A 13,393-nucleotide genomic window follows, 5' to 3' on the forward strand; every position below is an offset into this window, starting at 1 on the left:
AAAGCCAAGGCAGTGAGCCTATACCTGCCTCTCACCTGAGGTCGGGGCTGGGGCAGCAAGGAGTGGTTTTGAGGGAACTGGCACCGCAGGCCAGTTCAGGACCTCTGTTGGGTTGAATTAGCCCCTCGGGATGGAGGTTTTGCATACCCTGCTCTACAAGAAACGCTTTCTCTGTTGCTCAAGCTGCAGCGTCGCTCAGTTAGCCACCGCTCCTGCCACCAAAGGTTTCAAAAAACAAGTACTCACATTTTATGGGCGCCTCAAAGGACTTTGCAACCGTCACCATAACGTTGGTGCCAAAGACCTAGGGAAGAGAGAAGAATGGTGAGAAGGATGATGACTGCAGCTTAAGCATTCACACCATGGCAGCCACCCAGTGGAGACCAGGCCTTCCTTAGGAGAATAACTGTTAGGATATTTCCATTCCACCTTAAAAGGGAGCAGGCTTTGAGTCACAGAGTCTGCGTATTTCCTGTTTTCACAGGATGTTTATGTTGTGTCTTTGCTTTCGTTTCTCTCTCTCTCTGCCGGAACTCTCAAGCAGGCAGTCATGTTTTTCTTTGTTCTGATCAACGCTGAATAAACTTCTAAATAATGCTCTCCTGACTGCATCTTTCGCTGTGTGCATATCTGCTGATAGAGCGTGCAAGAGCTCTGGAATGTGGGAAGTTATTCCTGGAGCTCGTGTCGCTAATTTCTGATACTGCGTGTCTACGGGAAATCGATGGACGTCCGGAGACAACGTGGAGTTATGATGGACTTTGTCTTCCTGGCAGTATCCCAACAATAACTGTCAGAAGATTCATAAGGAATCCTCTCTGTTAACTTTCAGGCATCTCTTGAAGACTTTTCCATGCTGAAAGGCCTAGGCAATTGTTCAGTGCTGAGCAGCTGGTTACTTTAATGATTATGCTTTACTGATTTTAACATTTTCCAAGAAAGTATTGTCATACTGCTGTACACAGTATTTTATGGTGCACAGCAATGTTATAGAGCGTCCAACGAAGGCTTGGGAGAGACCAGGGTTCGAATCCCTACTTGGTCATGAAGCCCAGCGGGTGACCCCGGGGTCCGGTCACCGCCTCCCAGCCTATCCTACCTCAAAGGGTTGTTTTGAAGATAAAACAGCGGGGAGGAAAACTATGAACCCCACACCTCAAGCTCCTTGCAGGCAAAGTGCAGTAAGTAGAAATAAAGTATTTAGCGAAACCCTGAGAAACCAGGGCTTGCTTACCCAGAAGACGTCGTAGACGAAGAGCCCCCCGAGGAGGATGCAGCCGGTGCTGACATTGTTCAAATGCAGCAGCTCCACCCCGTTGAGAGAGAAGGCCAGGCCAAAGAGGTTGTTGGCAATCCAGTGCTGGGAGAAGGGCAAGGAAGGTCAAAACCCAGCATATTATTATTATTATTAAATTTATATATACAGTGGTACCTCTGAAGAGAACACAACCCGCATCTATGCGTGTCGCGATTCACTGCTTCTGCGCACGACGTCATTTTGAGCGCCTGCGGCGAAACCCGAAGTAACGTGTTCCATTACTTCTGGGTTGCCGTGGAGCGCAACCCGAAAACGCTCAACCTGAAGCAACTTTAACCCGAGGAATGACTGTGTATTATAAATATAAATAGTATATACATTTCTATATTATATATTTTATAAATTATAATTACTAAAATTACTATTACTAATAATAATTTATTTATGGCCTTCCTTATCCCCTGACAGGCACTCAAGGCAGCTTACAGATAAAAATAAAAAAGATAAAAACAGAGGGGGGTGAAAACCATCATTAAAAGCAATTAAACACTGCTAGGGTTAAATCTCTTCTCTCCCTCTCCCCCCCCCCTCAAATCTATTAAAAACATAGAGATAATTACAATAAAAACAGCACTAGCACAGCACAGGCACACCCAGAATTTTAGGCAAAGGGAAAGTGGCTTTGCCAGGTGCTGGGCGTACCTTTCTCAACAGGTACCAGACTCCAACGATGCTGCTCATGGCCAGGCACACGAGGTCCTTGGTGTCGAACTCGTAGTTGACAATCTCTGCAACAAAAGCCACCACGTCGTTTTCACCTCTATCAGCCTCTTTTAATACAAAGCAAGAGTAAGGGATAGGCAGCACCCAGGAACCCTGGCAAAGAGCTAAGAGAAGCCACGCTCGTTTTCGCACCTAGATTATGAGCTCACAAAGCTGACTTAAGACAGGCCGCTGACCCACCTAGACTGTTGAAGGCTTGCAGGCAGAGAGAGGCAGAGATGGATCTTGCAAATAATGCATCTTGGCACTGAACTATGGGTTGGGGGACGGGCCATAAGCTCTGCAAGCAGAAAGACCCACTTAAGAGAGGTTTTAGATATTCAGCTGATTCTCTGACTGTATGTAGTTCTTTTATCTTAGTTCTGATTTTTTTATTATTTAAAGCACATCACTCCACAGGTGTTTGAATCATAGAATCATAGAGTTGGAAGAGACCACAAGGGCCATCGAGTCCAACCCCCTGCCAAGCAGGAAACACCATCAGAGCACTCCTGACATATGGCTGTCAAGCCTCTGCTTAAAGACCTCCAAAGAAGGAGACTCCACCACACTCCTTGGCAGCAAATTCCACTGTCAAACAGCTCTTACTGTCAGGAAGTTCTTCCTAATGTTTAGGTGGAATCTTCTTTCTTGTAGTTTGGATCCATTGCTCCGTGTCCGCTTCTCTGGAGCAGCAGAAAACAACCTTTCTCCTTCCTCTATGTGACATCCTTTTATATATTTGAACATGGCTATCTTATCACCCCTTAACCTCCTCTTCTCCAGGCTAAACATGCCCAGCTCCCTTAGCCGTTCCTCATAAATCTCTTCTCTCCCTCTCTTGCTGCCTGTGTGGGCATAGAAACAGCAACAGCGGTGTGACAACTGGAAGACAAGGGTGCCTAGGACACTTGCCCGGTATATTGGCCATACTGAAAGAATTAGAAACTCCAAGGAGAGCCCACTAGCCGAAGCAGAAAACTGCAGGCAAGCCTACTGATGGCCTTCAAGTTGGGGGAAATCAGGAAGCAACAGGGAAGCCAGGGGAAATGTAGGATTTGCACAGGAAATGCTTCAGGCGGGAGTTCAAGCTGGCTGGCAGAGAGGGACTTACCTTCTTTACTTTCCCCAGAGCCCTGAGTGAAGAGAAGCTGGTACTGCTTGTTGGGAAAATTGACCGGGAAGAATTTGTTCATCACGGGGCTGAAATCAAGAGCAGAGAAGGGACAAGGTGACTCACGAAGAACCAAGAATTACTGTATTTTAATATTTTTATATTTTGTTGGAAGCCACCCAGAGTGGCTGGGGAAGCCCAGCCAGATGGTCAGGGTATAAATAATAAATTATTATTATTACTATTATTGAGAGGAGGGCAGCGGGGTGTCACCCACTAAGTATTCCTGTCGGCCTCAAGTTTAGCTCAAAAGTCTTCAATGAGCGCTCGCCCCAGTCAAGTGCCTAATGCACACACATGCAGCAGAAACTGAGCCAAGCTTGTAAAGAGGCACACTCAAAAATTGGCTCCAGGCAAGGAAGTCTTGCAAACCATGGTTTCCTTTTTCCCTTTAGGGAACTTGAACGAAGTGGGCTAATAACCTGTGTGAGGTTATTTGCAAGGCCTAAACCACCCTCTGCCATCGCCTTTAAGGACAGGTCAAATGACCCCCTCAGGGATGTCCTTGTTCACGACAACAAAATACAGGAGGAGGTCATGTTTAAGAGCTGAGTTCCCAGCATCATCACCAGCCCCACGCTAAGAACCAGCTAAAAAGAGAGACTCAATATTAAGCTGACCCAGAGAGCTTCATTTTGAATTTGGTAAGAAACAGCCAATTTCAGCTGCACTGTGCATCTTTCATTTGAATCCTGATGGGGCCAGGTGGGAAGGGAGGGGGGCAGGTATGAGGGGGGGCCTTATTGCCCCCAAAGGCAGCTAAGGTTTTTTTTATTATTTTTTTTTTGTACTGAGATGCGGAGACCCTGGAATTGACCACCAGCAGCTCATTAAAAGTAGTGTTCAAAGAGTGCGTATGAACTCCTTTTTCAAGGCACAATTTGGCAAGGATTTTAGGAAGACTGAGCCATGCCATTATAGATGCCAACACCATCCTGCTTATTGGGTGTGGTGCTTTTGCAGAACAGGGACCATTTCAGCAAAAATACAAAGCCAAGGATTTAAGCGGATCACTTTGCCAAGGAAACATTTTAATTTGCCTCTTCACCCAGTGAATGGCACTGCAGACTGCTGACATTCATTGGCCGGGTGTGTTATTTTCCTGTCTCCCACGTCAGAGGGAAGTAGAACACCCTGAAAAGGGCATTCCCAGGAGACACTTGAAAAGCACTCCCTAGTTTTGCTTGCATGGCTTTTCCCTGCCTGGAATGCACCCTTTAACTCTGATAATGCCCCTTGCCAGCCGGAATGGAGGACAGAAAGGCGGCAGAAACTAGGCTTCTGCATTCATTGTTCCACCCACATTTGCTTTTGGTCAGTGGCGTAGCGTGGGTTGTCAGCACCCGGGGCAAGGCAAGTAATTTGCGCCCCGCCCCCCGCTGCACTGTCCCTCCCCCAGATAGTCCCTCGCTCTCTCTCCGCACTGCACGCCTGGCACCCTCCCCTCCACAGTGGGCGGCGACCTGGCAGCTCGGATCGGATTTGCACAGCCAGCACTGCAGTGAGAGAGAGTGAGTGAGCCAGGTAGGGGCAGAGAGCTGCGAGTACGCCCCCCCAGATGTTGCGCCCGGTGTGGCCGGCCCCCCCTGCACCCCCATGCTACGCCACTGCTTTTGTTCCCACCCGCCGCTGGCATGTGGAAATGCAGCCCTCAGTCTGAAAAACCCTGAGCTGCAGAGTCAAGAGACATACTGCCAACCTCCAGCTCTGCTAACAAACCTCTGATCTCATCCCTTCTCCTCCTCATCCTGAAACGTTAGTTGGTTCAAACAGAGGAAAATTTATTATATAGCTGAGGAATGGAAGAGCAGTTTTGGAAGCAGCCAACTCTGGAATAATATTAGCTAACCGTGTCCACTGGGAATGCCCCAATGTCCCAAAAGCAATTTCTGAAGAGATCTCTGGCTTCGTTTGTTCTAGAGCGAGAAATGAAGGGGAATTTATTGAGGCGTGTGGGGAGAAGGAAGAATCCTGTAATGGCAGGAAAGAGCTGAGAGGAGTGAGGGATAAATCTATTAGATGAAGCCGTATTGCCCAGCATCCCCAGCACAGGCCCTCTAATTTTGCTTCAAAGAAAAATGCCAGCTAAGTTTCGGCTGTTTTGCTGCAACCAGCAGGGTTCAGATTTCTTTTTCTTTTAAATGGAATCGCAACACACAGTATTCAAGCCATCTGTTCTCCTTCTTTTACCTGATGGTGTGGGAAAGGGCCAGGATCCCCAGGACAAAGAAATACATGGAGAGCAACAGGTTGATGTATTCTTGAGAGAATATCTAGAAGACAAGAAAAACCAGTCAGGTGAAACAACCTGCTTTCTAACTATGCAACGTGTCAAAACAGAGGAAGAACAACCCGGAAGCGTAATTACTGCTTTTAAACTTTCACATCTAAGCCACAAGGCTGTAATTTTGCTTTCTTTTAATTTCTGACAGATGTGAGCAGCTCTCCAGATGTTTAGGACTACAACTCCCATCAGAATGTGCTGACTGGAGCTGATGGGAGTTGTAGTCAGAAACATTTGGAGGGCACCAGGTTAGCGAAGGCTGTCTTATGCCAAACCAGGGGTCTGACATAAATATGGGGGTGCATCATCTCTGCCCAGTCTCATTGCCCAGATCAGATGGTTTTCTTCTCCCCTAGGAGAAGTGTGTGTGTGTTCTTTTTCATGAATTTTCTAATAGCGCTGCCCCTAAAGGTTAATTCCGTGCTGGTTGGGAAGAAGTTCTTGACTGGAAAAACTCTGTGATAGTTACAATGAAAGCTTTCTAAAGTTAGAACCGGTAACCAACTGTTCTTTGGTCACCTTGGTCACTTTTGCAGTTGTTCCTCACAAAGGCCTCCATTCTCCTGACGTCCAAGACAGCTTATCTGCGTATCTCTAAGATACAAATCCTGTGCGATGAACAAACAGTCACCCTGGAAACACCAATTGCCAGTTAGAATTATTCCATTTCCTTTCCTGCCGGTACAGGCTGTGATTGCCAGTTGCCCAAGGCTGGCTTCATCTGGCAGAAATGCAGCAGGAATCCAGGAAGTTAACAATTTCCGAGGCCAATCCATCACGTCTATGACAATGACCTTTCTATTTCAGCAGGCATTTTATGACTTCAGGATCAATTTCAATTTCTTTTATCCACTGTATGTTTCCTGCAATCCAACTGTATACCCGATAGAAATTCTGGTGATTAAGCGGTATGCAAACAGTTGGAATGAAATTAAACTATATATCCCACCACCCATTTGCACTTGAAATGGCTTAGGCAAGTGGTCACATGAAGGTGTCTTCTACAGCTCCATCTCACCCCTGGAATCTCCAGGATCTCTAGCAGAGCCTTCCTACTCAGCCTTCCTACTACCTCCTGGCTCAGCCTTCCTACTACCAGAGATCGGGGACGGGGAAGAATTCAGCACCAACCAGAATCCAGACTTCTGGTGGGAATGGAAGCATGTCCATTTCTGCACACCTTCCACACCCAGGGGTTTCCAATGTCCCAAACAAGTAAGTAGAACAGAACCCACTCTGCATGCAACCAGATCAGAGGAGGCAATCTGGACCGGCACGGGGAACCGTGCTAGGCCTCGCCTTGCTCCGAGGTATTCTGATGCCAGTCAGGAGAACAGAACTGGGGAAGTCTCCTCAGGCCTGGAGCACACTGCAAAATTCATTTGATGCTGCAATCCACTCTGGACTTTTACTGGAGCTAAATGGTTTCTATCTTCCCACTTCACCTAAACTTTTCAGAATGCAGCTTGGTACCTGCTGCGTGCAAAGCAGACGATCTACCACTGTGCGAGGGGGAAGGCAAACAGGCAATGCAGCAGATCAGATCAGCTCCACTCTCTAGCCTTTCCAGCTAGTACTGGAGGCCCTGCTCTGTCCCATCCTGTGGGTGGTGAAGCGGATGAGCATGAGCAGGCATAGGCAAACTCAGCCCTCCAGATGTTTTGGGACTACAACTCCCATCATCCCTAGCTAAGAGGACCAGTGGGCAGGGATGATGGGAAGTGTAGTCCCAAAACATCTGGAGGGCTAGAGTTTGCCTATGCCAGAGCATGAGGAAGGGAGCCATCTTGGTGGTTGTGGAGCCTGGGATTATGGACACACACACACACACACACACACACACCAAGCAGGGATGCACCAGGCACAACCTTTGCCTTTAGACAATGGGTGGATTTTTTATTTATTTCGGCTAAATAAAGCTGCTTCTTCTTCTTAATTTTGGTCTGTCACTTTTAGATATTTCAGTTTTTTTAAAACATTATCCTGTTGTCTCAGTTGATATTTCAGTGGTGCTGCCTTTATCGTTCCATTACACTGCTTTTAATTCTGTGATTTTGTGTTTCATACACTTTACCAAGTACATACTTTTGGGAAATCCCGAATAGAAAGGCTGGATAAGGTAGCTAAAAGCTGGAATTGTCCCCCCCAGTATATTACACTGTTTGTACAAGCAGACCCTCCTTTTATGGAGCCTTTTTGAAAGCTGGAAACCTCGAGCTGGCAGATCCAGGAAATGAAAGACCTTCTTCTACCAGCATCGGACAGCATCCACCTACAAAATACTCAGCACCCCACAGCTCCCAGAGGCCCGATGGAGACACCACACTATTGCGAATACTTCAGACAGAAAGGTTTCTGCCACTTCCCCCTCCCCAGGAGTGATTCTGCTTCCTCTGCACCCACAAAAGGGAGAGTTATTGGATTAGCTGTCAGCCAGCAGAAGACTGCAATGAGATCCCCAGTGGTTTTACTTACTTTGAAGAAGAGATAGAGGCCTAAGAGGGTGCAGCTGGCAACGATAGGAAAGCGGGCAGCATCTCGGCTGGTAATGGTCTCTGGCATATCCGAAGCATTCTAGAGGAAAAGTTGGTCAAATGTTAGCCCCTTAGGGTGGGAAGGATACCTTATTCAGCAAAGATATTAAGAATACAGTGGTACCGGAGTCCCGTTCGCATCCTGAGCAGAACGCAACCCGCTTCTGCACATGACGTCATTTTGAGCGCCTGCGCACACGCGAGTGGTGAAACCCAGAAGTAACCCGTACCGTTACTTCCGGGTCGCCGCGGAACGCAACCTGTAAACACACAACCTGAAGCTACTTTAATAATAATAGTAATAATAATAATAATTTATTATTTATACCCCGCCCATCTGGCTGGGCTTCCCCAGCCAATCTGGGTGGCTTCCAACAAAATATTAAAATACCGTAATACATCAAACATTAAAAGCTTCCCTAAAGAGGGCTGCCTTCAGATGTCATCTAAAAGTCTGGTAGTTGTTGTTATCTTTGGCATCTGGTGGGAGGGTGCCACTACCGAGAAGGCCCTCTGCCTGGTTCCCTGTAACTTGGCTTCTTGCAGGGAGGGAACCGCCAGAAGGCCTTCAGCGCTGGACCTCAGTGTCTGGGCTGAATGATGGGGGTGGAGACGCTCTTTCAGGTATACTGGACTGAGGCCGTTTAGAGCTTTAAAGGTCAGCACCAACACTTTGAATTCTGCTCAGAAACGTACTTTAACCCGAGGTATGACTGTACAAGAAGAGCCTGATGGAACAGGCCAATGGCCCATCTTCTCCAGCATCCTATTATTCCTTAGATGCCTTTGGGAAACTAGTAGGCAGGATTCAAGCACAAGAGCCCTCACCCCTCCTGTGGTTTCTAGCAACTGATATTCAGAAGCACAGCATTTCCGTCACGGCTGGTAGCCTTTGACAGCCCTCTCCTCTGCCAAGAATTTGTCCAATCCTTTTTTAAAAGCCATCTAAATTGGTAGCCATCATTGCCTCCTGTGGGAACCAGTTCCATCGTTTACCTATGCATTGCATGGAGGACTTTCCTGTACCTGTCCTGAATCTTCCATGATTTAGCTTCACTGGAAGTGTTACAAGATAGCCCATCAGCCTGGACATTGACCAATGTGCTCTTCCCTATTTCCCGCTGGAAGCAGAATAACTGCAATGTAGGGCAGATATTGCACTTAACCACATCTGCTTTTACAGCCCTCAGGAAACTTGAGCAATGGGATTGCCAAGCACACTCAGAGGCAAATTAGTTTCCCTATTGGAATGCGTCATATGGAAATTTGCTCTGATACACTCACACAAACACCTTTTTCATTGTTTTTCAGCTTCTTGTTCTGAAGACATTTTTGTGAAACAAATACCTTTCGATGCAGCACTACATGGCCAGTTGAGGTATCAGCCTGCAATTATTTTGGCACTTTTTAATATGACATGGTGGCTCAATCCACCTGCTCCTGAGAGTGAGTGGGGAAACGTTGTTGTTATATCAGACCTGAAATAGCCTGTGGACAGTCGGCATCCCTTCCAAAATTCAGAAAGGGAAACTGAAGGAAGTTGGAAGAGAACAGGTTCCCCTTTTGTTTCCAGGCTCATAACTTCTGTGAGTGGGACGCAGGTGGCGCTGTGGTCTAAACCACAGAGCCTAGGGCTTGCCGATCAGAAGGTCGGCAGTTTGAATCCCCGTAACCGGGTGAGTTCCCGTTGCTCAGTCCCAGCTCCTGCCCACCTAGCAGTTTGAAAGCACGTCCAAGTGCCAGTAGATAAATAGGTACCGCTCCGGCGGGAAGCTAAACGGCGTTTCTGTGCACTGCTCTGGTTCGCCAGAAGCGGCTTAGTCATGCTGGCCACATGACCCGGAAGCTGTACGCCGGCTCCCTCGGCCTATAGAGTGAGATGAGCGCTGCAACCCCAGAGTTGTCCGTGACTGGACCTAATGGTCAGGGGTCCCTATACCTTTAACTTCTGTGAGTACGTCTGCAAGGCCGAATTATACCACCTCTAAATAAATTAACAGGTCTGACTATCTTGGGCTGGAACCACAAACCGATTCCATGACTTTATTTATTCCAGTACCCTCCCCACAGCTTCCAGCACTAAAACAACAGATGTTAATTATGTATCAGGTGAAGTATTTCCTTTTTAAAAAAACCAATTCCTGCCAGCCTCAGTGCACGAATCCAAGATTACCCACATGGATTTTTCTTTCTTATCTGCAGCCTACACAACACTCACAATTTCATAAAGGGAAATGTACAGAAAGTGGCGAATGTAGCATATGCAAAACATGAATTCTCTACAGAAGCAGCTCGTCAGCACACAGCTAGCCACAACTGCCTGCCCAAGGAAGCACTCAAGCATCTAAGGAGGAGGGGCATGCTCTCCACTTTGGCCCTGTTGCCTGCTTACACGTCAGTTGGCCTCCTTCCTTCCTTCCCAAGTTCTCCCCAAGGTGCACACTCAAGAGCAAAGGAACAAAAAGTCCTGTGCTAAATAGGCCAATGCTACTGCATGTAGCAAAGTGAATCCTTTTTCAACTTAGAAGGGAAGAAACCCTTGCTGGAGTGCATGCTTTTCACACACACACAAACACATCACCCCAGGAGATACCAAGGAAAGGAGACAGAACTGCTGGGGTAGACAATGCAGAGCTAGATGGACCAATGGCCTAATGCAAAACTCAGGAGGCAGCAAGGGAAGGGTGCAAGAGGCAGGCTGTTTTGGCTGAGATTCCTGCATTGCAAGGGGTTAGTATAGATGGCCCTCAGGTTCCCTTCGCATTCTACAAGTCTATTATTCTAAGCTCTGGACATGGTCAGAAGTAAAAAAAGAACAATTAGACAGGGCGCCTGATTGCAGCATGTGGGGAGAACATGCCATCACCACATGTATGCAAAGATGGCCCTGCTTCCTAACACAGGCATCGGCACAGAGAATCAAAGAACTATATTTGGCTATTCAGGTACTGGGAGGAAGCGAAGATGCCTGCTGCAAGCCCAAGACTGGAGGGGGTGTCAGAGATTAGTGTTATTATTATTAATACCTCGCCCATCTGGCTGGGTTTCCCCAGCCACTCTGGGCGGCTTCCAACGAAAGATTAAAAATACATTAAAACATCAGTCATTAAAAACTTCCCTAAACAGGGCTGCCTTCAGATGTCTTCTAAACGTTAAATAGTTGTTTATTTCTTTGACATCTGGTGGGAGGGTGTGTACAGGGCGGGCGCCACTACCGAGAAGGCTCTCTGCCTGGTTCCCTGTAACTTGGCTTCTTGCAATGAGGGGACTGCCAGAAGGCCATCGGTGCTGGACCTCAGTGTCCAGGCAGAACGATGGGAGTGGAGACGCTCCTTCAAGAACCCCATGAACGTAATGTCCCTCTGCTCCCCCTCACAATGTGCTACTATTCAGGAATAGACTCTCTCTGTGCACAAAGGCTCCGCATAACCACCATAGCTAACCACGGCCAACGGCACCAACCTCCTTCACAAGAAACATGGAACCTGCTTTGATAGCCAAGCGGGCTCCCTCTGAAGGGGTGGACTCTCTTCCGCCCAAGGCTTTTAAGCAGAGGTTGGATGTCCACCTGGCAGGGGTTCTTCAGCAGCCATTCCTGCATTGCAGAGGGTTGGACTGGATGGCCTTTTGGGACCCCTTCCAGCCCTGTGATTCTATGGGAAGCTAGTCAAGCCATTTACTCAAGTCAAGCCTTTACCAAAGGTGTTAGGGGCTTTGAAGACACTCAAACTCAGGACTCAAGGGAGAAACATGCTAAGAGAAAGGCACGCTTGGCAAACCCTCACCGTGATCAACTGCCACCCGGAAACCTATGTCCCCACTGTGGAAGGACGTGTGGATCCAGAATTGGCCTCCACAGTCACGGACTCATTGTTAAAACCGTGTTTATGCAAGATAATCTTACTCGGCTACGATCTTACTCCCACCAGATGTCAAAGAGAACAACAACTACCAGACTTTTAGAAGACATCTGAAGGCAGCCCTGTTTAGGGAAGCTTTTAATGTTTGATGGATGACTGCATTTTATTTTTGTTGGAAGCCGCCCAGAGTGGCTGGGGTATAAATAATAATAATAATAATTACGAGTGATCGCCAGAGATGAAAAAGTCAAGCCATTAGGTCCACCTGGCCCAGTACTGCCTGCACTGACTGGCAGCTGCTGGATGGACCTGCAGGCGGGGGATCCTTCGCAGCTCTACCTGGAAATACCGTGTTCGGTGTGCCCTGAGCCGGGGGCCCGTTTTGCATGCCAGCCAGATACCCTCTACCCCCTGAGAGCTGCGTCTCCCCCTCATCCTGCTCCACAAGCCCCCCTCATGTCTCGGGGAGTTCCGCCGGCCCCTGGCGGGCGCGACCGCGGCCTCCCACCTCGGAGTGGGAGGGGGTCCCGCCCTGGCCGCCCCGCTGCCCCTTCCCCCGCCTCACCTTCCCCTTCGCGCAGGAGACGGAGCGCAGCGCCCCGAAGAAGATGGGCAGCAGGGCCATGAGCACCAGGCTGCCGTAGGCCAGCGCCATGCCCTCCGGGGTGGCGGGAGGCCGAGCCCCGGCCCCGCTCCCGTTGTGCGCCTCGGCCTGCTCCATCGTCTCCAGTCCCCAACGCAGTCCGCACTTCCGGCCCGGCGGAGGCGGCCTCGGCGGCGCCCAGGGACACGTTCCCTTAAGGAGCCGGAAGTGCGTCGCGGCGCGTGCGCGTGCGGCGAGCGGAGGCCCCGCCCCTTGGTTACGGCGCAGGGCCTCCCCGTTGCTAAGGGAACCAGGCGCCCGGGCCTGCATCCCGCTTTGGGGGGAGGGGAAGGGAAGGATGGTGAAGGCGGAGGGAGGCCCCTCTCTCGCCTCCTGTCTTCCGTTTATCCTCGGGTTTATTTTCAGTTATTGTTGTTATTCTTGCAATTAGTATTTATGAATTGGGAGAAAAGCAATGACAAACCTAGACAGCATCTTAAAAAGCAGAGACATCACCTTGCCAACAAAGCTCCGTAGAGTTAAAGCTCTGGTTTTCCCAGTAGTGATGTATGGAAGTGAGAGCTGGACCATAAAGAAGGCTGATTGACGTAGAATTGATGCTTTTGAATTCTAGTGTTGGAGGAGACTCTTGAGAGTCCCATGGACTGCAAGAAGATCAAACCTCTCCATTCTGAAGGAAATCAGCCCTGAGTGCTCACTGGAAGGACAGATCCTGAAGCTGAGGCTCCAATACTTTGGCCACCTCATGAGAAGAGAAGACTCCCTGGAAAAGACCCTGATGTTGGGGAAGATGGAGGGCCCAAGGAGAAGGGGACGACAGAGGACAAGATGGTGGGACAGTGTTCTCGAAGCGACCAGCATGAGTTTGACCAAACTGCGGGAGGCAGTGGAAGACAGGAGGGCCTGGCATGCTCTGG

General features: G+C 48.8%; 1 protein-coding gene across 4 annotated transcripts in view; it reads right to left on the bottom strand.

The window, feature by feature from the left end:
- HM13 (histocompatibility minor 13) overlaps positions 1-12,697 on the bottom strand; it is a 27,444-nt gene extending 14,747 nt beyond the window's left edge. For 2 of the 4 annotated variants that reach the window (XM_083447548.1, XM_083447546.1), the window contains exons 1-7: positions 12,438-12,697; positions 7,954-8,052; positions 5,385-5,467; positions 3,135-3,223; positions 1,961-2,046; positions 1,235-1,360; positions 247-304 (exon numbers count right to left, since the gene is read on the bottom strand). In XM_083447548.1, coding sequence (XP_083303674.1) covers positions 247-304; positions 1,235-1,360; positions 1,961-2,046; positions 3,135-3,223; positions 5,385-5,467; positions 7,954-8,052; positions 12,438-12,593 — 697 coding nt within the window. In that variant the 5' untranslated portion in view covers positions 12,594-12,697. Of the gene's footprint in view, positions 1-246; positions 305-1,234; positions 1,361-1,960; positions 2,089-3,134; positions 3,224-5,384; positions 5,468-7,953; positions 8,053-12,437 lie in introns of all 4 variants that reach the window. The other 2 variants (XM_083447545.1, XM_083447547.1) reach the window with 2 other exon arrangements.
- Positions 12,698-13,393: the final 696 nt, after the last annotated feature.

Source organism: Podarcis tiliguerta, assembly GCF_965153285.1.
Source record: "Podarcis tiliguerta genome assembly, chromosome: 6".
In the NCBI taxonomy this organism is placed as follows: Eukaryota; Metazoa; Chordata; class Lepidosauria; order Squamata; family Lacertidae; genus Podarcis; species Podarcis tiliguerta.